A 24,357-nucleotide genomic window follows, 5' to 3' on the forward strand; every position below is an offset into this window, starting at 1 on the left:
CACCGGCCTTATGACGTCAGAAATGTAACGACTGCCGCCATGGATGAACCAGCGTCGCCACAGGTCTCTCTCCCCCTCCCCCCCCCCTCTCTCTCTCTCTCTCTCTGCTGCCGCGTCGAAGACAGCGCCAACAATGATCGTGAAGTTGATGGTCACTGGTTTTACTGTCCATGCTGGTACCTGTCTTCCGTGAACAAGCCAGTTCCCTGACTCTGCGTATGTGATGTGACTGTACGATGCTACAAGGACGAGCGGACAAGGTGGCTGTCCTCTGTGGAAATACAGTCGCATGTGGCTGTTGAGGTCCCGCCTGGCACTCAGTATGGCCCTCCCGAATCCCATCCACTGTGTATTAGCTTCACAGTTGTGGAATAACTACCAACGCGAACTGCAGTACAGCGGAATGATAAATTACACTTTCGATAGGTCACGATCCTGCCACTGTCGAATTACGACACCTGCTAATAGACGTTCGTCATTCTTACACGAGGCATAACACGATCGTCTGATAAAACAACCAACATTCAAATACTGTTTCTGAATCAGTTCCCGAAACATCTCCGTAACACCTGCGTGTTGTGCGAACCTGCAGGTAACAAACTCAATTTTAACACCCTGCAGCGCCTCACACGTGGCGAATGGTGACACTAGTGGACGCACGCTTCGGGACCGCCGCGCGCCAGCGCCTCCGGCCCGCAGGTAACGGTCTGAGGCGGACCAAACCAGTATACTGAGCGCTCCTCAGTCGTTCCGTGGTGCGCGGACAGCAATGCAGCTCTAGGTGACACTTCGCTGCAGTGCGTTTGCTACAGATTTCAGTGGAGTTTGTGCGATCGGCTGAGTAGAGTGATGCCTCACCGTTAACGCGACCGGCCTGAACTCTTGGAGCACAAAGAAGACATTGTCGCGGTATAACAGGTGCCACATCTCACTGTAGTTTCCTGATAATGTCATAATCTGATTTTAGTTTGTCCTCCCTTAACAATCGTAAAAACGTTAAATAAACTTGAAATGAACAATTGATTTTAGTCGATTCCCAAATGGGGATCATGGGTGCCAATCTCTGTTTACATTTTCTTATATTTTTGTGCCAAACAACGTATTCTATATGGAGTCCCACGTTGCACATAGAGTACTACTTTCTTGTATTTTTCTTGCAAATTCCACTTTTTTTTATGCCCAAAGTGTCATGCGTTCAATCACGTGTCCAGTAATGTTGTCGTTGTAGTTCTTGTTGTTGTGGTCTTCAGTCCTGAGACTCGTTTGATGCGGCCCTCCATGCTGCTCTATCCTGTGCAAGCTGCTTCATCTCCCAGTACTTACTGCAACCTACATCCTTCTGAATCTGCTTAGTGTATTCATCTCTTGGTCTCCCTCTACGCTTTATACCTTCCACACTACACTACAATGCTAAATTTGTGATCCCTTGATGCCTCAGAACATTTCCTACTTACCTGTCCCTTCTTTTTGTCAAGTTGTGCCACAAACTCCTCCCCAATTCTGTTCAGTACTTCATCATTAGTTATTTGATCTACCCATCTAATCTTCAGCATTTGTCTGTAGCACCACATTTCGAAAGCTTCTGTTCTCTTCTTGTCCAAACTATTTATCATCCATCTTCCATTTCCATACATGGCTACACTCCATACAAATACTTTCAGAAACGACTTCCTGACACTTAAATCTATACTCGATGTTAACAAATTTCTCTTCTTCAGAAACGCTTTCCTAGCCATTGCCACTCTACATTTTATATCTTCTCTACTTCGACCATCATCAGTTATTTTGCTCCCCAAATAGCAAAACTCCTTTACTACTTTTCGTGTCTCATTTCCTAATCTAATTCCCTCAGCATCACCCGACTTAATTCGACTACATTCCATTATCCTCGTTTTGCTTTTGTTGATGTTCATCTTATACCCTCCTTTCAAGACACTGTCCATTCCGTTCAACTGCTCTTCCAAGTCCTTTGCTGTCTCTGACAGAATTACAATGTAATCGGCGAACCTCAAAGTTTTTATTTCTTCTCCATGGATTTTAATACCTACTCCGAAATTTTCTTTTGTTTCCTTTACTGCTTGCTCAATATACAGATTGAATAACGTCGGGGAGAGGCTACAACCTTGTCTCAGTCCCTTCCCAACCACTGCTTCCCTTTCATGTCCCTCGACATAACTGCCATCTGGTTTCTGTACAAATTGTAAATAGCCTTTCGCTCCTGTATTTTACCCCTGCCACATTTAGAATTTGAAAGGGAGTATTCCAGTCAACATTGTCAAAAGCTTTCTCCAAGTCTACAAATGCTAGAAACGGCGGTTTGCCTTTCCTTAATCTTTCTTCTAAGATAAGTCGTAAGGTCAGTTCTAGAAATTCTTTATTCGGATGCTGCACGTGAAATGGATGCTTTCGAATATGATGCATGTCCTGCCCTTTTTGGATCAGAAGCAGCGGATGATTGAGCAAGATACACCATTGCCACCATATTTCTAAATAGGAGCAGTGGTATATTTTCATTTGTGAAGCAATAGATATGAGAACAACAGATGGCCCATTGAATTCAAATCTCACTGCTTTCCCGCGAAAGAATTCTTCCTGTTCAAGAGTGGCGCCATAGGCCAGGCACTACGTGATACTTTCGACTGTAATTCACTAGTTGCCTTTACAATTCAGCAGTCGTCGACAGAATGAGGGTGTCATCTGAATCCAGAAGTATTTGGTTTTCAAAACATAACCAGATCTAAATGCCTTACACAAGCTATGTGAACCTAACATCTCAAATGATTTGTCAAGGTTTACTCCTACATGATCAGCACATGTCATCTTTGTCAAGCTGCCGTGCTGTCTAAACACTTGTGAATTTGCAGCTTTAGTGCGTCCATCTACTGCTGCATATCTGTAGAAATTATCCAAAACCAGCAAGTTTGCAAAACATAATTTTGTTGCAGTTGTGTCGTGGTCTTCAAATTAAGACTGGTTTGATGCTAATCCGGCCTATGCCAGCATCTCTGCATAACCACCTCAACCCCATCCACTTGAACCTACTTATTATAATCAATTCTTGGTCTCCTTCGGGAATTTTTACCTACCAAATAAAAATTCCTTAATGGCTCAAGAACTGTCCCGTCAAATTATCGCTTATTTTAATCATTCTAATAAAGACATGCCAGAAATCTTTAATTCAACAACCCTTTATTATCACATCCGTCCATCTAACCATGAGCATCTTTTCGTAGCACCACATTTTAAAAGCTTCTATTCTCTTCTTTATATGAACTGCTTATTGTCATCTTTTCAGAGTCGTACAAGGCTAATCTCTACACAAACGCTTTCACCGAAGGTTTTCTAATACTTAAATTTAAATTTGTTGTTAACAAATTTCTCTTCTTCAGAAAAGCTATCCCATACATTGCCACTCGGCATTTTATCTCCTCTGTACTTCACTCACCGTCAATTATCTTACTGCCTGAATAGTAAAACTCGTCTATTAGTTTTGCCATCTCATTTCCTAGTCTACTTCCTTCAATATCGCCTAATCTAATTCAATTAGATTCAATTACTCTAGCTTTTCTTTTGTTAATATCCATCTTACAACCTCTTTCCAAAGCACTATCAGTCTCAATTTCTGTGTAATCGGCAAACCTTAAACATTTAATTCCTTCTCCATGAGCTTTAATATCTCCTCCAAATTTCACCTAGTTTATTTTACTGCATGATCAATGTACAGATTGAATAAGGTAGGGGATAGACAATAGCCCCGTCTTACATTCTTCTCAACTAATGCTTCCCTTTCGTATCCGCCAACTCTTGCAACTGCAATCTGTATCTCCAAATCTACATATGCTAATAAATATAGGTTTGTCTATCTTGTAAATAGTGAAATTAATACAGTCGTGCTTGACTTGACAAAGATCTGTTGCCTTTCCCTCAGAAAGCGTCAAACAGCACTGCGACTGAATAGATCCTGAAATTAGTGTTGACGGCAATATGAAGAAGTGGTAGAAAACTGCGGCAGCAACTATACTGCTGTCGGCTGCGTGTTCCTCCTAGTGATATAAAGCAAACAGGACGCGAAATTTTGAGCTCTGTTTGATTCTGCAGTGCTCAGTTTCCCAATCGTTTGATGTTATTTTACACGCACTATCCTCAGTAGTATGTGTTACATGCCATAATCCTTGTAATTTCCACAACGTTTGTAAGTCGGCTGTTTAGGTTTTTATGTTGGTAACGCCACGTAGCGCTCTATATGAAAATCACTGACTGTGCTGTGTGAAGTCTGTGGCTGGTTTGCATTGTTGGAATATTTGCTATTGTATGAGTTGGATGTGAACAGCGCGTACCGTTGAACAGTTGGAGGTGAACCGCCAGCAGTGGTGGATGTGGCGAGAGAAATGGCAGAATTCTGAGAGCGGACGATCTGTACGTGAGTCCATCAGAAAGAGTAAATTTGTAATATTGGATATCATGAAATTATATATATATATATATATATATATATATATATATATATATATATATATATATATAATGTCTTTTGAACACTGTTAAGGTACATTGTTTGTTCTCTATCAAAATCTTTCATTTGCTAACTATGGCTACCAGTAGTCAGTGCCTTCAGTAGTTAGAATCCTTTATTCAGCTGGCAATATTGGCGTTCGCTGTATTGGAGTAGTTTGAGTAACGAAGATTTTTGTGAGGTAAGTGATTCATGAAAGGTATAGGTTATTGTTAGTCAGGACCATTCTCTTGTAGGGATTATTGAAAGTCAGACTGCGTTGAAGTGTGTCAATTTAGTGATGATCAGAATAAGTAAAGAGAGAAATGTCTGAGTACGTTCAGTTTTGCTCAGCTGTTTGAAAATCAAATAAAGTAGAGGTTTTCCAGCACTCTCATTTTTAAAATTTTCTAAGGGGATGTTTCACGTTTCATCTCTGCTTCTCCCTTCACAACCGTATTACTTAGCTCCCGAACTCATATCAGTCATATAAATATGTTTTGTGCCGTGAGAAAACGTAAAGTGTCTTCTTTTCAAGCACACTTGTTTCAGTGAGGTTTCACCATCGTCAGTAAAGAGTGAGACAGTTTGTGCTCCTCAACCCAATTTCACAGGGTCATGGCAACATGGAAACAACAAAAACTGCTGATGTCAAAATGAATAAAAATATCAGTTATACAGCATAAAATAGATCGTTACATGGACATTAGTATTTTTTTTTTTGAATCAACAGTCTTTCGACTGGTTTGATGTTGCCTACCACGAATTCCACTCTGTCATCCATATCCCAAAGTACCCTTGCATCCTACACCCTCAATTATTTCCTGGATGCATTCCAAATTCTGTCTTCCCCTAGAGATCTCTTAAATATCATAGATGCTATTTGCAGATGTCTTAACACATGCCTATCATCTGGTCTCTTCTTCTTATCACTGTTCTTCGTACGTCCTTTCCTTACCGATTCTGCGGAGAACTTTTTCATTTTATATCGTCCCATTCCACCTTATTGTCAAAATCTTTTTCTAGCACACCATCTCAGAAACTGTGCAGTTTTCCCATAGTCCATGATTCACTGCCATACAATGCTGTGATCCAAACGTACATTCTCGGAAATTTCTTCCTCGAATTAATTGTTATTAGTAGACTTCGCTTGGCCAGTAATGTTCCCTTTGCCCCTCTAGTCTGTTTTTAGTGACCTCCTTCCGTCGTCCGTTATATGGTTCCAAGGTAGCGGAACTCCTTAACTTTGACTACTTCGTGATCACCAACTTTGAAAAGTTTATCACTAATCTCATTTCTGCAACTCCTCACAGCTTTCGCTTCCCTCACGTTAGTCTCAATCCATATTCCGTACTCATAAGACTGTTCATTTCATTCAGCAGATCCCGCAATTCTCTACACTTTCATTGAAAGACAGAAATGTCATCAGTGAATTTTATCACTGATACTAACTCACCTTGAACTTTAATCCCACTCTCAAAACTTTCCTTTATGTCGTTCACTGCTTCTTCGATGTACAGACTAAGTAGTAGAGGCGAAAGACTACAATACTGCCTCAACATATTTATGGAATCCGAGCATTTCCTTCCATGGTTGTTTTGCTGTCTGGCGTATTGTATATATCGTCTATTACTCGTCTTTCCTTATGTCTTGTACTTATTTTCCTGAGCATTTCGAACATGTTGCAACTTTTTACGTTGTCCAGCGCTGTTCCTAGATCGACAAACCCTTTAAAGGTGTCTTGATTTATCTTAAATCTTGCTTCCCCTCTGCTGCCTTTACTTCTTTGAAAGCCAAACTGATTTTTCATACAAAATAACCTCAATTTTCTTTTCCATTATTCTGTATTTCTTGTCCTCTCCTTGGATGCATGACTTGTTTGGCTGATTGTGCGTTTAGTTGCCCTTGATATCTTTGAGATGTGTAGGTGATATTTTTGCAAATATTTCATGGTATGTCACCGGTCTTACAGATTCTACACACCAACTTGAATACCCATTTGGCTCTCAATACCCCAATGTTTTTAGAAATTCCGAAGTAATATTATAGATTCCTTCTGCCTTATGTGATCATAAGTCTTCCAAATCACGGTTGAATACTGCCTCTAATATTGGATCTCCTGTGACTTCCGTTTCTTTTCCTACCACTTCATCAGAATAAAACCCCGCCTCATGAAAGGCCTCCCATGTGCTCTCTCCACATATTCGCTCATAATCTGCATTGAACAGTGGAATTTGGATTGCACTCTTAATGTTGGCATTCCTGCTTTTAACTTCATCGAATGTTGTTTTTACTTTTCTGTAAGCTGAAGCCTTTCTTCCAGTGACCATTTGCTTTTCTATATCTGCACATTTTCCTTGTAGGTATTTAGGCTTAAATTCTTTGCGCTTCCTGAAAATGGTTCAAATGGCTCTGAGCACTATGGGACTTAATATCGGAGGTCATCAGTCCCCTAGACTTAAAACTACTTAAACCAAACTAACCTAAGGACATCACACATACCCATGCCCGAGGCAGGATTCGAACCTGCGACCGTTGCAGCAGTGCGGTTCCAGACCGGAGCGCGTAGAGCCGCTCGGTCACAGCGGCCGACTTGCTGTTACCTGTGGTTTGTCCTCAGTTACCTTCCTTGTATCTATATTTCTTTCACTTCCGTGATTGCGCCTTTAGTGATGTTCACTCCTGTTCAACTGATCTGCCTACTTTATCGCAGAATCTACAACCTTGAAGAAATTCAATCTCATCTCAGAATCTAAAACCTTAAAGAAATTCAAACTCATCACTCCTCGCCGCTACAGTTTCCGATTTGTTTCAATACGATTCTGTTTAAATTTCAATCTAGTCTTCATCATTACTGAATTGTGGCCCGAATCTGTAGATGCTCCCGGGTACTCCTCACAATAAAATATCTGATTTCATAGTCTCTGTCTGACCATGCTGTAATCTTCCCGTGTCTCCTGGCCTTTTAAATTTATACCTCCTCATCTAGCAATTCTTTAAGATTTTGGAATTTCTTGGATCTCAATCAGTCGCTCTCCTCGCTCATCGCTACTATCGGCCTATAGTCCCCATTAGCTTTGCTTTTATTCGTATCAGCTTCGTTCGCTGTTGATTCCAGTTTGTCTTAAAAACGCGTCATGTGAAAATGCGTCAGATCCGCAACGTTGATACCCACTGATGTAGTCTCAGAATATTAAGAAAATAAAACGAAGTCGTTGACGATGATGGAACTTCACCAAAACAGGTATGCATGCAAGGGCAGTAAACTGTATTTATTGGAGGCAAATTCCGTTTGTAAAACGTATCTACTTGAAAGAAAGCAAGTACAAAAAGTGAACTTTAACCTCAAGACTTAATAGATAAAGCACCGATGTCTGTATTTTGCAAGAAAATGACTGATTTACATCTCCCGGACCTATTTTGCACAGTGATTAATGACAACAGGCGAAACTCTATTTGGAAGAGGTGTCGTCGAGACTTAGAATATCCGTAGTTTCCCGTAATAATTTAAGCGACTGCTGAGAATAGTCATACTGAAAAGCTTGCAGCTCATTTTCTACTCCATCTTCGCCAGCTCCTTGATTCTAATTCGTCTCTGATGACTCCTTCCTTTGTTTGTATCTTTGTTCTGCTTATAGTCTATCATTGCTACTTTTCGGAATTTATTCATCCACTTCAGTTGTAACATCCTTTTATAGTACTACGATTCAACATCAGTATTTAATATAGTTAATGTCTTAATTTTTTAATTTTACCTGCTTTAAATTATGTTTGTTTCCCGTAACTGATTGCAAAAGTGCATTACGTAAAAATAACAAGGATGTGCAACGTGGATATGTATTATTCTTCACTGAGAATAATTAGGCGACAATTTGCGCAGATGATAATATTAATAAACAATGGAGTCGTTAAAATATTTTAACGATCCGTAGGTCAGATACATTTTCGCATATTGTCCGGCAGTATGTGAATAAGGATATCTACCTATTGCAAATTCTCCTGTAGTCTGCTAAGTCTTAAGAGTGACGGTATGAATTGATAGGAAGAAGGTTCAGAAGTGCGATCACAGTTGAGAGTGACATGTTGTCAATGATAAGATCCGCTGATGACGTTGCTATCCACTGTGGTAGTAAGGAAGAATTACGTGACCTGTTGATACGATTGTGCATTCTAATTAGCTCGGTATATGGCCTGACGAGAAACCAAAGAATTTGGAAAGTAAAGAGGTGTAGCAGGAATGAGATTTGTCGCAATCTTAGTAACAATATTTAGGACGACGTAGCACACGAAGTGTAACTTGAAAGTAATACAACGCATGAAGGAAGAAGAAAGGAGGAAATGAAAACCAGGCTAGCATACTAAAGACGCATTTTTCGCTGAGAAAAGTCTATTAGTATTGAGCATAGATTTTAATTCGACAAATAAATTCAAAAAGAGAGTGAGGCAGCATGGGCTTTCGCGAGGAGGGGGGGGGGGGGGGGGGGCGAGAAGTACGGAGGGCATGATAAGACATGTGCTATGACGTCAGGGAATAACTTCCATGGTGTTGGAGTGAGCTGTGGATGGGAAAACGGAACGAGAGAGATTGGTATACATAGAACAAATAGCCTAGGACATTGGCTGTAAGTGCTACTCTGAGATTAAGATACTGGCACGGGACAACAAGTTATGGCCGGTAACACTAAACAAATCAGAAAATTGACGTCTCCGAAAAAAAAAGGATCGTTGTGCCGAAAGCTCAAGCCGATTGTGGGCGTTCGTAAATCCTTTGGTGCTGAAAACAAGTTTACATGATTCGTAACAGATTCGTGTCCAGCATATAAGGAATACATACATATTCAAATACATAGTACATATGAAAATACAACTTCCAGTTTTAGCGGGTGATAAGCAACTAACCTTTATCTGAGCATTTTGCAGTTTTCGCATTGTGTCCATGCAGTAAATTTTCTCGGGTTATTAACTTCGTCTATTCGTAGAGTGCTCGCTTTGCCAAAAGATGGGAGGAGACACCGTACAAATCGTTAGTTAGTTGCTTATTCAGTCACACAACTTTTTACAGAGATTTTAGACGTCAAGTTCATACAACAATAATGCGAAATCAAAAGTTATCGCACAAGTAGGCATAAAATTACCACGGTTCTAGTGAATTACATTCTAATACAAAGAAACTGACACACCACGAAGGATTTATCCGAATGGGACAGAAACTGGTAGATGCGATGTACATGTGCAGACAAACAAACGCTTGATTTATTCAAGACCAAGAGATTCACGAACTGGTCCACCTCTGGCTCTTTGGTATTGATTGACAAGTTGTTCGTCGTTCTGCTAAGGGATATCGTGCCAAATCCTATCCAATTGGCGCGTTACATCTTTAAAATCCAGAGCTGGTTTCAGGGCCCTGCTGATAATGCTCCAAAATTTGTTAATTGAGGAGACATCGTGTTCCGGAGCAACGAAAAACGCCGGTACGAAGAGTGAGATCGTAACAGCAGAGAAGGCTGTGAGGAGACGTCAGCCAATAGTACGACGACTAGGATGCACCACAACAGGAGCGGCCTCTAGAAGAAGAGAATATAAGCGCCGCTCCTGCTACCCTCGGCCGGATACCAACCCCCACATCCGGTTCTCCCGTGGTCAGACACAGCAAAATACCTTGGCATCAAGCTAGATAAGAGGATGACATTTCGAGACCACGTCACAGACAACTGCAACAAGGCTACAGGAACGATTACCCTAAATTTTTCTTAATCCAACATCGAGGTCGCAAACTGCTTTGTCGATATGAGCTCTCAAAAACAATTAGGCAGACTCTACCCCATTATTAAATGCAATAGAATAAACATGCAAGCCAAAAAGAAGATCTTTAAAACCACCATCGATCCAGCCATCACCTAAAGTTCTGAAATCTGGTCAATGGCCGCAGACACCAATATAGCAAAACCACAGAAAGTCAAAAACAAATACTTCAGAATTACTGCATATGCTTGCCAACACCAGTCAAACAGAGACATCTATATAAATCATGCCATACCAAAAATTTCGAAAATCATCCAAAAGAAATCCATAAAATTTTTTCACCAAACTTCCGACTCCAACCACCAGCTCATCAGGAATGTGGGTCAAAATCCACCCAACCCCAGAACTATATTCCGCATCGTGACCAATACCTGGAACTTTAACATACCATTATAAATATCGCACCTTAAATGCAAACACCATAACAGTCACACTCCAACACTAAATATACATGCGCAATCACGACATTCTCATCCCAATATTTCGATACCATGATCATCAGACAGAAGGCAGGGATCCAATCAGATCAGATCCTTTGATCACAGGGGTTCAATACCCATCAGACCATCTCCCACCCTCGCCGGACAGTAAAAGACGCGCTCTAGCAGAGACACCAATAGACCTGGACTAGAAGTGAGCACAAGATGAGCCGTCATCGTAACTGTTATACTGAGACTTTTACCTTGTACGTACATTGTATACAGCAAAGAACATTGCTTATTTGCGTGTCGCCATTTGACTGCGACCCAAAGTTTTGTCAGTCTACATTATTGTAATAAAAACCACTAATGTGGTTTGCTTGTGTGTTGTTTAGCTATCCGAGAACAGCTTTCTAGGCACCCTACAAAAGACGGGTGGGCAGGACCCCACATATCGGCCGACCTTGCCGGTCAAGATAGGGTTTACAAGCAGGAAGACAAGCAGCAGAAAAACTCACCATAAACGGGATCCTGCTATGAAATAAAATGGGAACCCAGACCATCATTGATGGTTGTTTGGCAGTCAGGTTGGTATCCCACCATCGCCGGTGGCGACTCCAGACATGACATAGGGATTCAGTTCGAAATGGGTCTCACTGCTGAAGAAGAATGTTCCCGCTATCATGGCAAACGGGCTTCTTAATGTACGGAGGTCAATGATAGTCGGCGCAAGGTCGTGCCATGAGCTCAGCCCCATTTCAGTGAGCCGCCTGGTAATGGTCCTTATAGTCACTGAAGTACCAGTTGCACGTCGGATCGATGACAGTGATGGATCCGGGGCTGTGAGCCCCTCTCTGACTACTGCTCGGTCCTCGCGTTCAGTAGCCTCTCTAGGTCGAACACTTCCTTCTTGACGATGTGTGCGACCATGTTTCTCCGGGTGCTGCCAACATCGTCGAATAGTGGTATCACTCCTATACAAATGTCGAGAGATTTGCCGATTATTCCACACAACATCACCGAGCATTACCACACGTTCTGTTTAAAATAGCCGGCCGATGTGGCCGAGTGGTTCTAGGCGCTTCAGCCTGGAACCGCGCGACCGCTACGGTCGCAGGTTCGAATCCTGCCTCGGCCAAGGATGTGTGTGTTGTCCTTAAGTTCTACATCTACTTCTACATCTACATGACTACTCTGCAATTCACATTTAAGTGCTTGGCAGAGGGTTCATCGAACCACAATCATACTATCTCTCTACTATTCCACTCCCGAACAGCGCGCGGGAAAAACGAACACCTAAACCTTTCTGTTCGAGCTCTGATTTCTCTTATTTTATTTTGATGATCATTCCTACCTATTTAGGTTGGGCTCAACAAAATATTTTCGCATTCGGAAGAGAAAGTTGGTGACTGAAATTTCGTAAAAAGGTCTCGCCGCGACGAAAAAAGTCTTTGCTGTAATGACTTCCATCCCAGCTCGCCTATCATATCTGCCACACTCTCTCCCCTATTACGTGATAGTACAGAACGAGCTGCCCTTTTTGGCACCCTTTCGATGTCCTCCGTCAATCCCACCTGGTAAGGATCCCACGCCGCGCAGCAATATTCTAACAGAGGACGAACGAGTGTAGTGTAAGCTGTCTCTTTAGTGGACTTGTTGCATCTTCTAAGTGTCCTGCCAATGAAACGCAACCTTTGGCTCGCCTTCCCGACAATATTATCTATGTGGTCCTTCCAACTGAAGTTGTTCGTAATTTTAACACCCAGGTACTTAGTTGAATTGACAGCCTTGAGAATTGTACTATTTATCGAGTAATCGAATTCCAACGGATTTCTTTTGGAACTCATGTGGATCACCTCACACTTATCGTTATTTAGCGTCAACCGCCACCTGCCACGTCATACAGCAATCTTTTCTAAATCGCTTTGCAACTGATAGTGGTCTTCTTATGATCTTACTAGACGGTAAATTACAGCATCATCTTCGAACAACCTAAGAGAACTGCTCAGATTGTCACCCAGGTCATTTATATACATCAGGAACAGCAGAGGTCCCAGGGCGCTTCCCTGGGGAACACCTGATATCACTTCAGTTTTACTCGATGATTTGCCGTCTATTACTACGAACTGCGACCTTCCTGACAGGAAATCACGAATCCAGTCGCACAACTGAGACGATACCCCATAGGTCCGCAGCTTGATTAGAAGCCGCTTGTGAGGAACGGTGTCAAAAGCTTTCCGGAAATCTAGAAATAAGGAATCAACTTGAGATCCCCTGTCGATAGCGGCCATTACTTCGTGCGAATAAAGAGCTAGTTAGGTTTAAGTAGTTCTAAGTTCTAGGGGACTGATGACCTCAGATGTTAAGTCCCATAGTGCTCAGAGCCATTTGAACCATTTGTCTAAAATGCTGACGTCTGCTTATATTGTTTACGCACCAGTCTGCGAGGCGTAGTTATTCACCGACTGAGAACACCGAATGAAATTCGTAAAGGCTTTTTATCCTAGTATCGAATGTCCCCTGTGCCAGCTGCGTGGTGAAACTGCTCTGCAACTTCACGCATTTATCCATCGGCCGCCGAAGTTTACAGTCCTGTATTCTCCGTCGACAACTGTATGAACAAAAATTTCTGACCAATTTGCATAACTCCTTCGTGGTGTCATTTTTTTTCTTAGTGTGTACAAAAGAAGCGCTACACTATTTACACACATCCCATCATGAGACACTACATATATTGCACTCAGTGCACAAGCTAAAGGTTGCAGACACATTGACGCGGTTGGTAACTCGATGTTTTAATGCCTGTACTTCCTTAGACAACTTAATATGTTCATAGATGAAACAATAACTCGCAATTTATACGAAACATTCACAATTTCTAGCCACAACATAGGCAAATTGTGTGTCAGTCTGTGCCTTCACAACCAACCCAGCAGCTTTTAAGAATTATCCGTATGTTTTTCAACTTCACAACACCTTGTGTATATACTAACGTTAATTTGAAGTGTGTTTTCATAATTTCATAATACATTATTTTTTCTTTAGATACTGGCTAAATACTGTCCGATAGCAATCGGAAAAGCTGGTGTGCCGTAAGCTTAGCGTCAGTGTTCGGATTCTTCACTGCCCATCTTCTTTTAAACATATTCAAGTTAGTATGGCTGGGGCCGACGGTTACCAGAACACCTTAAGAAATAAAAATTATCTGTAAGCAGCTTTCGAAGTTACTTTTGAATCCCTAACGCCGTTTGTTAATGAACTGGATGAAAGGTTCAATACACAACAATTTATTCCGTCACAGAGCCTACTTCAGGCTGAGTCGTGCGTTTGTGGTGGTTGTTGGGATGTTTAAGGGGGACTAAACAGCTAAGGTCATCAGTCCCCCATGTGCGTTTGTGTAAGGACTTGAACAATTTTCTTGCATTCCATTTATTTAAATGGCCTATATTTTCCCATATAAATAAATAGATGCTTCCTAAATCATTTCTATATTTAGTTGTCAAAAAAATTTATTTGCATTTTCGCATAATTATTTTTCTTTTGGTGCAAAATAATGCCGAGCAAAGAAAAAAAATAGTTTTTACAGTGCTTTAGTGTAAATTACGCATTCTGGTCCTTTAAGTACCAACAGAAACAAGGGAAAATACTGAGAAAAGACAAATCAGGTACATGTAGTTTTACTTCATTACTTGATGTGATAGTAAGGATAACGATCTTTTTTATTAAGCAGAGAATCACATTGCAAAATGAAGACTTAGAATGAGATTTTGAATGTATTTTTCATTTTGAACCCATTTCATACCGCCCGGTCTTTTACAGGCAAAAGATTTTGCTTCCTTCCTTTAGACACAGAAAAGCCATTCTTCCTTCTCGCCTTTAGTTTCTCCGGCGTGGTGCTGACCGCTGGACGTGGTCGTTACAGAGCTAGAGCTCTATAGAACACTGAAGTATGAGACTTGCACGCCAAAGATGAAACGCTCACAGCACAAACATGGGGCTTTCTTCCTTCAGCCACAGTCTAACATAACGGTCGAGATACTTCGTCTCGCTTTTGTTCCCTCCAGCGACAGTAGCGTCCCAATCGGCCAGCAAACGAAACTTGTCAATACGATATCGGATGAGTGCAAGTACTAACATTTATATTGATCTATATCATAATTCTTCTAGTATGGAGTGTAATTAGTGTCAAACAATCGATAATAACAAAGAAATTACACCACATTTGTCATTATTTAGTGTTCTCAGGACCGTGGGAGATACGAAACCGTGCGTTACAGGACAGTTTATTTACGTTTCTCTTGTAACGTACAACCATTTACTGAGTACTGTCGTTCTGCTTTAATAACAAAAAAAATTGTTAACAAACACCAGAAGACCTGACATTTTACGGCAAGACGTCGTATCTCTACCCCACAGAGCAGAATTTTGTTCTTTATAGTCAAATCAGTAAATACGGAATGTAGGAAACTTATATGCAACGTTATACCAAAATGATTTAACGTATCAAATAAGCCACAACAATTGTAGCTTAAACGAAAACCACGCAGACGTGATAGTTCATCGTCAAAAGTAATAAAATTGTTTCACAGACGAAACCAGTTTCACAATAGGTGCTAAATACTGGCCAAAAATGACAATAATCTGTAACACAAGAAAAATCAAAAATAATTACATTTACAAAATATACGTGCACTAGAGAGTCGAGTGAAGTGTAAGTAAGGGCGAATGATTGGACTACATTCAAAAATTTTTAAGTATCAAGGGAAGTGCTTATGTTAGTAACAACAGAAATATATGCTTCTCATGCACGAAATTTGTTTATATTATCCCGGCTTTTTACGGAATAAGCTGCAAACATGTACACATTCGAAAGTATTTCTTCATGAATGAGTTGTAGTTTATGTTATTGATTTAGTGTCATTTGGCTGGTTTTACAAGTATTTCGCGATAATTCAAGTCTCTCGGTAACCCGCTAACGCATGGAACACAAAAATATAACATCTATTCTGTTAATTAAGTAGAAAATAATTAAAAACAAACATCATCTTCGCAAGTGACCTTCTGCTTTCTCGCCGCTTGAAGCGCTAGTGTCGCTCCAGCTGTCAAGCGGTAGCAAATTTCGCACCAGAGAGTGTCGTGACTATTTTCATTTGACAGTAGTTCTACCGCCATTTCTTATCTTCTGTTGGAACTACAATCTTCGCTTATTTGTGAGCACCGTCAGGATAAGTGGTGTCACTCAGTATATTAAAATTTATGGCGGCGGTACTTAAAAGTACCGTCAGTATCAAAATATTAAAGCTCTCTCTTAGTGGCCTATGACTGTTACCTTAGGAGTACATGAAGTGTATCCAGTCGATCCAAAATCCATTTGGTAAATTAAACACATTTTAATCCCCAAATTAATTGCAAGGGAAGTAAATGTAACGTCGTCGATTTTCTTATTATCTTACTGTACGCAATGATCCTGTAATGAATTCTGGGCATTCCGCGATGTTTCTTAGGAAATGGGAGGCACACGAGGTGTCTATTTGTGATCCAGTGTTCAGCTGAGGCACTTAGGTACCGTGACCTGTTGCTGAATTTCAGCAGAAATAAGTAGTATGTTGGCACCCGATTGACAACTCTTCTATCGTTTCTTTCATGCCAGTACTGGGACAGTATTATTGTGAATAAAAACTTCTTATAGCTGTACAGGGGAACCGTTAGGTATTTCACTCTTTAGCACAAGTCTGAAAAGAAGTAACAGTCCCACTGAAACATTACCAAGACATCAATGTAGGATTACCGAGGGGTTTTCCATTTCTTATCTTCATTGTGACCATCAGCCATGTGTCACACACCACTTGATAAAGATCTCCTCTGTATTCTTCAAGCCGGCCGCGGTGGTCTCGCGGTTCTAGGCGCGCAGTCCGGAACCGTGCGACTGCTACGGTCGCAGGTTCGAATCCTGCCTCGGGTATGGATGTGTGTGATGTCCTTAGGTTAGTTAGGTTTAAGTAGTTCTAAGTTCTCGGGGACTGATGACCACAGCAGTTGAGTCCCATAGTGCTCAGTGCCATTTGAACCATTTTTTTTTTGTATTCTTCAAAGCAATACTATCTCCATTGATAATCATACACATTTCTTCTGCACGTTCTCTTTTCATTCCGACGTCGTCTCGTTCCTTTCATATCTCTGTTACTAAAGAGCTAAGACGATCATCCGATTCCAGATGCAGTCTGATCCCATCAACAACAAAAATTTGATTTTCAGTATTTCATATAATTATCCACAGAATTCATAAATTTTTAAATACTACCATTGCATTGTAACGTATTGTATATTAACCGGGGACCTAGAAACGACAGAGAGGCTCTGTCCCCGCCGCAGCCGCAGTGGTCCACAACCCCACGACGACTACCGAGGTTCTAGGCGCTACAGTCTGGAACCGCGTGACCGCTACGGTCGCAGGTTCGATACCTGCCTCGGGCATGGATGTGGGATGTGTGTGATGCCCTTAGGTTAGTTAGGTTTCAGTAGTTCTTAGTTCTAGGGGACTGATGACCTTAGAAGTTAAGTCCCATAGTGCCATTTGAACGACTACCGAAGTCCACCCCTCCGCCGCATCACACCGAACCCAGGGTTACTGTGCAGTTCGAACCCCGGTGGACCCCCCCCCCCCCCCCCCCAGGAAACGTCTCACACCAGACGAGTGTAGCCCCTATGCTTTTGTGGGAGAGTAATGGTGGTGTACGCGTACGTGGAGAACTTGTTTGCGCAGCAATCGCCGACATAGTGTAACTGAGGAGGAATAAGGGGAGCCAGCCCGCATTCGCCGAGGCAGACGGAAAACCGCCTAAAAACCATCCACAGACTGGCCGGTTCACCGGAGCTCGACACAAATCCGCCGGGCAGATTCGTGCCGGGCACCAGGCGCCCCTTCACGCTTGCATCACCCCAGTTCCCAGAACTTCTGAAGATAGACGTTGTCTGTGGATATTGTATCAGAGACACAGTCCTTTTGACTGTTCAGAGATGTCACTAAACGCGCCCAATGATGTAAACAACCATGCATGAGCAGCGCTTATTAGACGGAGGGTGCCCGACAGACGATCTGTTCGTCATTCCACCAGGAAGGAGGTACACGGCTCGAGTTGTCTGTAGTTCAACCGTGCTAGACGGTCAATACCGCGGTACGATCGCGTTCGCATTGTTACTTTATTCCGTCTTCATCTGTCCTCGCAATAGTAATAGACGCATTAACCCCACCACCCTCTGTTCTTTAACTTTGCCAGTTCCATTTCTTTTACTTTTTCTACTACCCAATTGTGCTACCTAACACAATGATAAACGTTTCTAACGTTGTTTCTTTATTTTTGTTGAAGGCAGCATAGAAACGTAGTACACCATTTTTTTCCTGATTACGAGTCAACTTGTTGGAATGTTTTCAAATTTGGAGTGCCTCACCATTTGTGCAGAAGAAAAGAAGTGGCAAATAGCACAGATTTGCCAAAATTTTGCTTGTTTACAGGAGGAGTAAGGACGACACGACTGCAGGGCGGGATGAGGCGGGGCTGCTGCGTCGCCCTGCTGCTGGTTCTGCTGGCGTTCCAGCCGCAGAGCTGGGCGCGCCGGGGGCGGCTGCGCAGACACCTCGTGTGGCCAGACGCTGGACCAGTGCTGGAGGTGAGCCGCTGGTGCCGCACTGCAGCGGCGTGCAGGTGTGTGTGTGTGTGTGTGTGTGTGTGTGTGTGTGTGTGTGTGTGTGGCGACTCTGATGAAGTGCACTCAGTAGCACTATCCACATTTTCTTCCCAGCTCACAGCATGACAGCAGTAACATTCATTCTCTGATATAAGACCTTTCCCTGCGTAACACGTAACTAGCGAATAGGTGACACAGTCTTCTGGGGTACCTACACGGTCCAACATAGAATGAAACGTCCCCTTAGAAAAATTATACAAGACTGTGCTTAAATTGTCACACAATAGTTTTTAGCGCAACGCAATCTGACTTCCAAAAATCCCTACGAAAGAATGGCCCTGACCAACATTAACCTATACGTTTCACAAATCACGTACCTCACAAAAATCTTCGTTACTCAAGCTACTGCAATACAGCGAGCGCCACTACTGCCAGCTAAATAAAAGATTGAGTATTACAACAATGCCAACCAGCCACTGACTACCAGTGATTTTTCATACAGAGCGCTGTGTGGCGTTACCAATAAAAAAAACCTGAGCAGCCTACTTACAAGAGTATGCGAAACAACTTGTTCCTCAGAGGTCGCTGGTTCGTCGCTGGAGGAACAAACTGTTCGAAGCAATAACAAACCGCGCAAGTCGTTCCTGTTATTCAAGAAAGGCCGCTGAACATACACTACTGGCCATTAAAATTGTTACACCAACAAGAAATGCAGATGATAAACAGGTATTCATTGGACAAATATATTATACTAGAACTGACATGTGATTTCATTTTCACGCAATTTTGGGTGCACAGATCCTGAAAAACCAGTGCCCAGAACAACCATCTCTGGCCGTAATAACGGCCTTGATACGCCAGGGCACTGAGTCGCACACAGCTTGGCTGGCGTGTACAGGTACACCTGGCCATGCAGCTTCAACACGATAACACAGTTCATCAAGAGTAGTGACTGGCGTATTGTGCCGAGCCAGTTGCTCGGCCATCATCGACTAGATGTTTTCACTTGGTGAAAGATCTGGAGAATGTCCTGGCCAGGGCAGCAGTCGAACATTTTCTGTATCCAGAAAAGCCTGTACAGGACCTACAACATGCGGCCGGGCATCGTCCTGCTGAAATGTAGGGTTTCGCAGGGATCGAATGAAGGGTAGAGCTGCCGGTCGTAACACATCTGAAATGTAACGTCCACAGTTCAAAGTGCCGCCAATACGAACAAGAGGTGATAGAGACGTGTAACCAATGGCACCCCATACCATCAAGCCGGGTGATACGCCAGTATGGGGATGGCGAATACACGCTTCCAATGTGCGTTCACCGCGGTGTCACCAAACACGGTTGCGACCATCCTGATGATGTAAACAGAACCTGGATTCATCCGAAAAAATGACGTTTTGCCATCCGTGCACCCAGGTTCGTCGTTGAGTACACCATCGCAGGCGCTTCTGTCTGTGATGCAGCCTCCAGGGTATCCGCAGCCATGGCTCCGACCTGATAGTCCATGCTGCTGCAAACGTCGAGGAACTGTTCGTGCAGATGGTTCTTGTCTTGCAAACGTCTCCATCTGTGGACACAGGGATCAAGACGTGGCTGCACGGTCCGTTACAGCCATGCCGATAAGATGCCTGTCATTTCGACTGCTGGTGATACGAGGTCGGTGGGATCCAGCACGGCGTTCTGTATTACCCTCCTGAACCCACCGACTCGATATTCTGCTAACAGTCATTCTATCTCGACCAACGCGAGCAGCAATGTCGCGATACGATAAACCGAAATCACGATAGGCTACAATCCGTCCTTTATCAAAGTCGGAAATGTGATGGTATCCATTTCTCTTTCTTACACGAGACATCACAACAACGTTTCACCAGGCAACGCCGGTCAACTGCTGTTTATGTATGAGAAACCGGTTGGAAACTTTCCTCATGTCAGCACGTTGTACGTGTCGCCACCGGCGCCAGCCTTGTGTGAATGCTCTGAAAAGCTAATGATTTCCATATCACAGAATCTTCTTCCTGTCGGTCAAATTTCGCGTCTGTAGCACGTCATCTTCGTGATGTACCAATTTTAATGGCTAGTAGTGTATGTATACAGCTTTACATCTGTACTGCTGATGTGAAGCTGTTGTAGAGCTTTGGAACACTTGCTACACTCGCAGAGAACTTTGTAGAGACTAAAATATCTCCTCTGTAGCAATCGACATGGATTACGCAACAATCATTGGAATCCTAACTCTGTTCTTGAGTGTCACCCAAAGGCAGGAAGATACATACGGATGCCCAGGTTATTGCCTTTTCCTTTACTTTCGGAAAGTGTGCGCAACAGCTCCGCACTGACGGCAGACGAACAAAATACGAACGTACAGAAAATCAACTAACGTTTTGATTGGATAGACATTCCAAGCCAATAAAACAGTCATTCGTAATGAAAAGCCTCCCGCGTAATCGTTCTCTCGCACGTACCCTCTCAAAATAAATAAATAAATAAATACTTACGAGAAAAACTCACAACAAAAAATAATTAATGATGAGTAATGAAATTTCGGGAATACATCTATCTAGGTAAAATACTTAAATGATTAACACTGCAAGATCACAAGTCAACGTAACTGGGAAATAAGCCGTTGCCATGGTACATTAACAACCGGTGTAACTTCAAGGATGTTGAATGCAAGCATACAAACGTGAATGCATTGTGTTGTACAGGTGCCGGATGTCAGTTTGTGTGATGGAATTCCACGCCTGTTGCATTTGGTCGGCCAATATACGACGTTAATGCTGTTTGTGGATGATGCTGGAGTTGTCATCCGGTGATGTCCAATATGTGCTCGACTGCAGACACATTTGGTGATAGAGTAGGCCAAAGAACTCTTGTGGAGCATAATGGATTATAATAGCGGTATGCGGGCGAGTCTTGTCGGGAGACACACCGTGGAAAGCTGTTCACGAATGGCACGATAACTGGTCGAATCACGACACTGACTTTCAATTTTGCAATCATGGTTAGTGGAATCACCACAAGAGAGCTCCTGCTGCCACATGAAACCGCTCCGCCGACCATGACTCCAGGTGTAGGTCCAGTGTGTCTAGCGTGCAGACAGGTTTCCTGCAGGCCCTCAACAGATCTCATTCTAACCAACACGTGGCCATCATTGGCACCGAGGCAGAACCAACTTTTATCAGAAATCACAGCAAACCTCCACCCTGCCCTCCAATAAGCTGTTGTCTGATACCGAATGGCGGTGGTATGGAGTCAGTGCAATGTACGCTACAGGGCGTCTGGCTCGGAGCTATCCTTGAAGTAGCAGATTTGTAACACTTCGATGTGCCACTGTGGTGCCAACTGCTGCTCAAATTGCTGCTGCAGATGCTGTACGACGCGACGGAACCATACGCTAAATACGATGGTCTTCCCACTAGGAATTGCCTCGGGGACGTCCAGAGTGGTTCAAGTGGCTCTGAGCACTATGGGACTCAACTTCAGTGGTCATCAGTCCCCTAGAACTTAGAACTAACCTAAGGACATCGCACACATCCATGCCCGATGCAGGATTCGAACCTGCGACCGTAGCAGTCCCAAGGGGGCCGTCCAGAGCCCAGTCTTCTTACGACAGTACGTTCTCGTGACCACCGCTGCCACCAATCATGTACAGTGGCTACATTGCTGCCAAGTATTTCTGGAGTATCGCAGAAGGAACTTCCAGCTTCTCGTAGTCCTATTACACGACGTCGTTAAAACTCAGCGAGGCGTTGATAATGGCGTCTTTGTCACCTTAAAGTACACTCCTGGAAATGCAAAAAAGAACACATTGACACCGGTGTATCAGACCCACCTTACTTGCTCCGGACACTGCGAGAGGGCTGTACAAGCAATGATCACACGCACGGCACAGCGGACACACCAGGAACCGCGGTGTTGGCCGTCGAATGGCGCTAGCTGCGCAGCATTTGTGCACCGCCGCCGTCAGTGTCAGCCAGTTTGCCGTGGCATACGGAGCTCCATCGCAGTCTTTAACACTGGTAGCATGCCGCGACAGCGTGGACGTGAACCGTATGTGCAGTTGACGGACTTTGAGCGAGGGCGTATAGTGGGCATGCGGGAGGCCGGGTGGACGTACCGCCGAATTGCTCAACACGTGGGCGTGAGGTCTCCACAGTACATCTATGTTGTCGCCAGTGGTCGGCGGAAGGTGCACGTGCTCGTCGACCTGGGACCGGACCGCAGCGACGCACGGATGCACGCCAAGACCGTAGGATCCTACGCAGTGCCGTAGGGGACCGCACCGCCACTTCCCAGCAAATTAGGGACACTGTTGCTCCTGGGGTATCGGCGAGGACCATTCGCAACCGTCTCCATGAAGCTGGGCTACGGTCCCGCACACCGTTAGGCCGTCTTCCGCTCACACCCCAACATCGTGCAGCCCGCCTCCAGTGGCGTCGCGACAGGCGTGAATGGAGGGACGAATGGAGACGTGTCGTCTTCAGAGATGAGAGTCGCTTCTGCATTGGTGCCAATGATGGTCGTATGCGTGTTTGGCGCCGTGCAGGTGAGCGCCACAATCAGGACTGCATACGACAGAGGCACACAGGGCCAACACCCGGCATCATGGTGTGGGGAGCGATCTCCTACACTGGCCGTACACCTCTGGTGATCGTCGAGGGGACACTGAATAGTGCACGGTACATCCAAACCGTCATCGAACCCATCGTTCTACCATTCCTATACCGGCAAGGGAACTTGCTGTTCCAACAGGACAATGCACGTCCGCATGTATTCCGTGCCACCCAACGTGCTCTAGAAGGTGTAAGTCAACTACCCTGGCCAGCAAGATCTCCGGATGTGTCCCCCATTGAGCATGTTTGGGACTGGATGAAGCGTCGTCTCACGCGGTCTGCACGTCCAGCACGAACGCTGGTCCAACTGAGGCGCCAGGTGGAAATGGCATGGCAAGCCGTTCCACAGGACTACATCCAGCATCTCTACGATCGTCACCATGGGAGAATAGCAGCCTGCATTGCTGCGAAAGGTGGATATACACTGTACTAGTGCCGACATTGTGCATACTCTGTTGCCTGTGTCTATGTGCCTGTGGTTCTGTCAGTGTGATCATGTGATGTATCTGACCCCAGGAATGTGTCAATAAAGTTTCCCCTTCCTGGGACAATGAATTCACTGTGTTCTTATTTCAATTTCCAGGAGTGTATGTTTTTACTAACAGTGAGCCGTGCGTGGCTCGCGGCCATGCCGTTTATTGCTTGTCATCTTGTTTTTATGGTTCTGTCACCTCTTTCTTATTCAATTTTTCTGGCGTCACTAAGTTGCTACTTTGCTTGCCCGTGAGTGACAGCAACAGCGCTTATCGATAAGTGCACTGTCTTACTATCTCTGGAGCGACCGTTAGTATTTCTGGGTCGTCGTCTGTCGGGAGTCAGTCGGCGCTCGTCGCCAGTAAGGCGCGGACAGCAAGTACTTGCCGACCGCTTTCCACACACATGAACTGTCCGAAGGAAGGAGATTGGAGCGGGAACGACCGTCGGTCGGTCGTTCGCTTGGTCGTCTCATTGGGCGGCGTCTATTTGGTCTTTTGACAGTTTCTGGGCCTCGTCAGTTGGTCAGCTTGGCAGATGTGGGTCAGTTCCTTTCTCGCGCAGAGATGTCGTCACCAATGGGCAAGAGTTACCTCTGCATGGGTGGGTCTGAGCCAGTGTGCCCGGGTCGCCGTGTCTCCGAGCTCTGAACAGACATCGAGTTGAGTGAGGATGGAGCTCCAGTGAGGTCTGCACAGCCAGGACTCACCCGACCGCTGGCGACACGCGTGCACTGTCCAATGGAAGGCGACTTCAGCAGGGACCACCGTTGGCTGGTCGTTTGGTCGGTCGTCTCATCGGGCGTCGTGTATTTGGTCTTCTGGTCCCTTCAATCGGTCATCTTACAGGACTTTGGTAGGTTCCTTCCTTGTGC

At 44.0% G+C, this 24,357-nt stretch overlaps 1 protein-coding gene across 2 annotated transcripts in view; it reads left to right on the plus strand.

Moving 5' to 3' along the window:
• Positions 1 to 746: 746 nt before the first annotated feature.
• Positions 747 to 24,357, plus strand: part of LOC126281779 (uncharacterized) — a 99,176-nt gene continuing 75,565 nt past the window's right edge. For both annotated transcript variants that reach the window (XM_049980983.1, XM_049980985.1), the window contains exons 1-2: positions 747 to 918; positions 18,227 to 18,381. In XM_049980983.1, coding sequence (XP_049836940.1) covers positions 18,259 to 18,381 — 123 coding nt within the window. In that variant the 5' untranslated portion in view covers positions 747 to 918; positions 18,227 to 18,258. The remainder of the gene's footprint in view (positions 919 to 18,226; positions 18,382 to 24,357) is intronic.

The sequence above is a fragment of the Schistocerca gregaria genome, chromosome 7 (assembly GCF_023897955.1).
Source record: "Schistocerca gregaria isolate iqSchGreg1 chromosome 7, iqSchGreg1.2, whole genome shotgun sequence".
Classification (NCBI taxonomy): domain Eukaryota; kingdom Metazoa; phylum Arthropoda; class Insecta; order Orthoptera; family Acrididae; genus Schistocerca; species Schistocerca gregaria.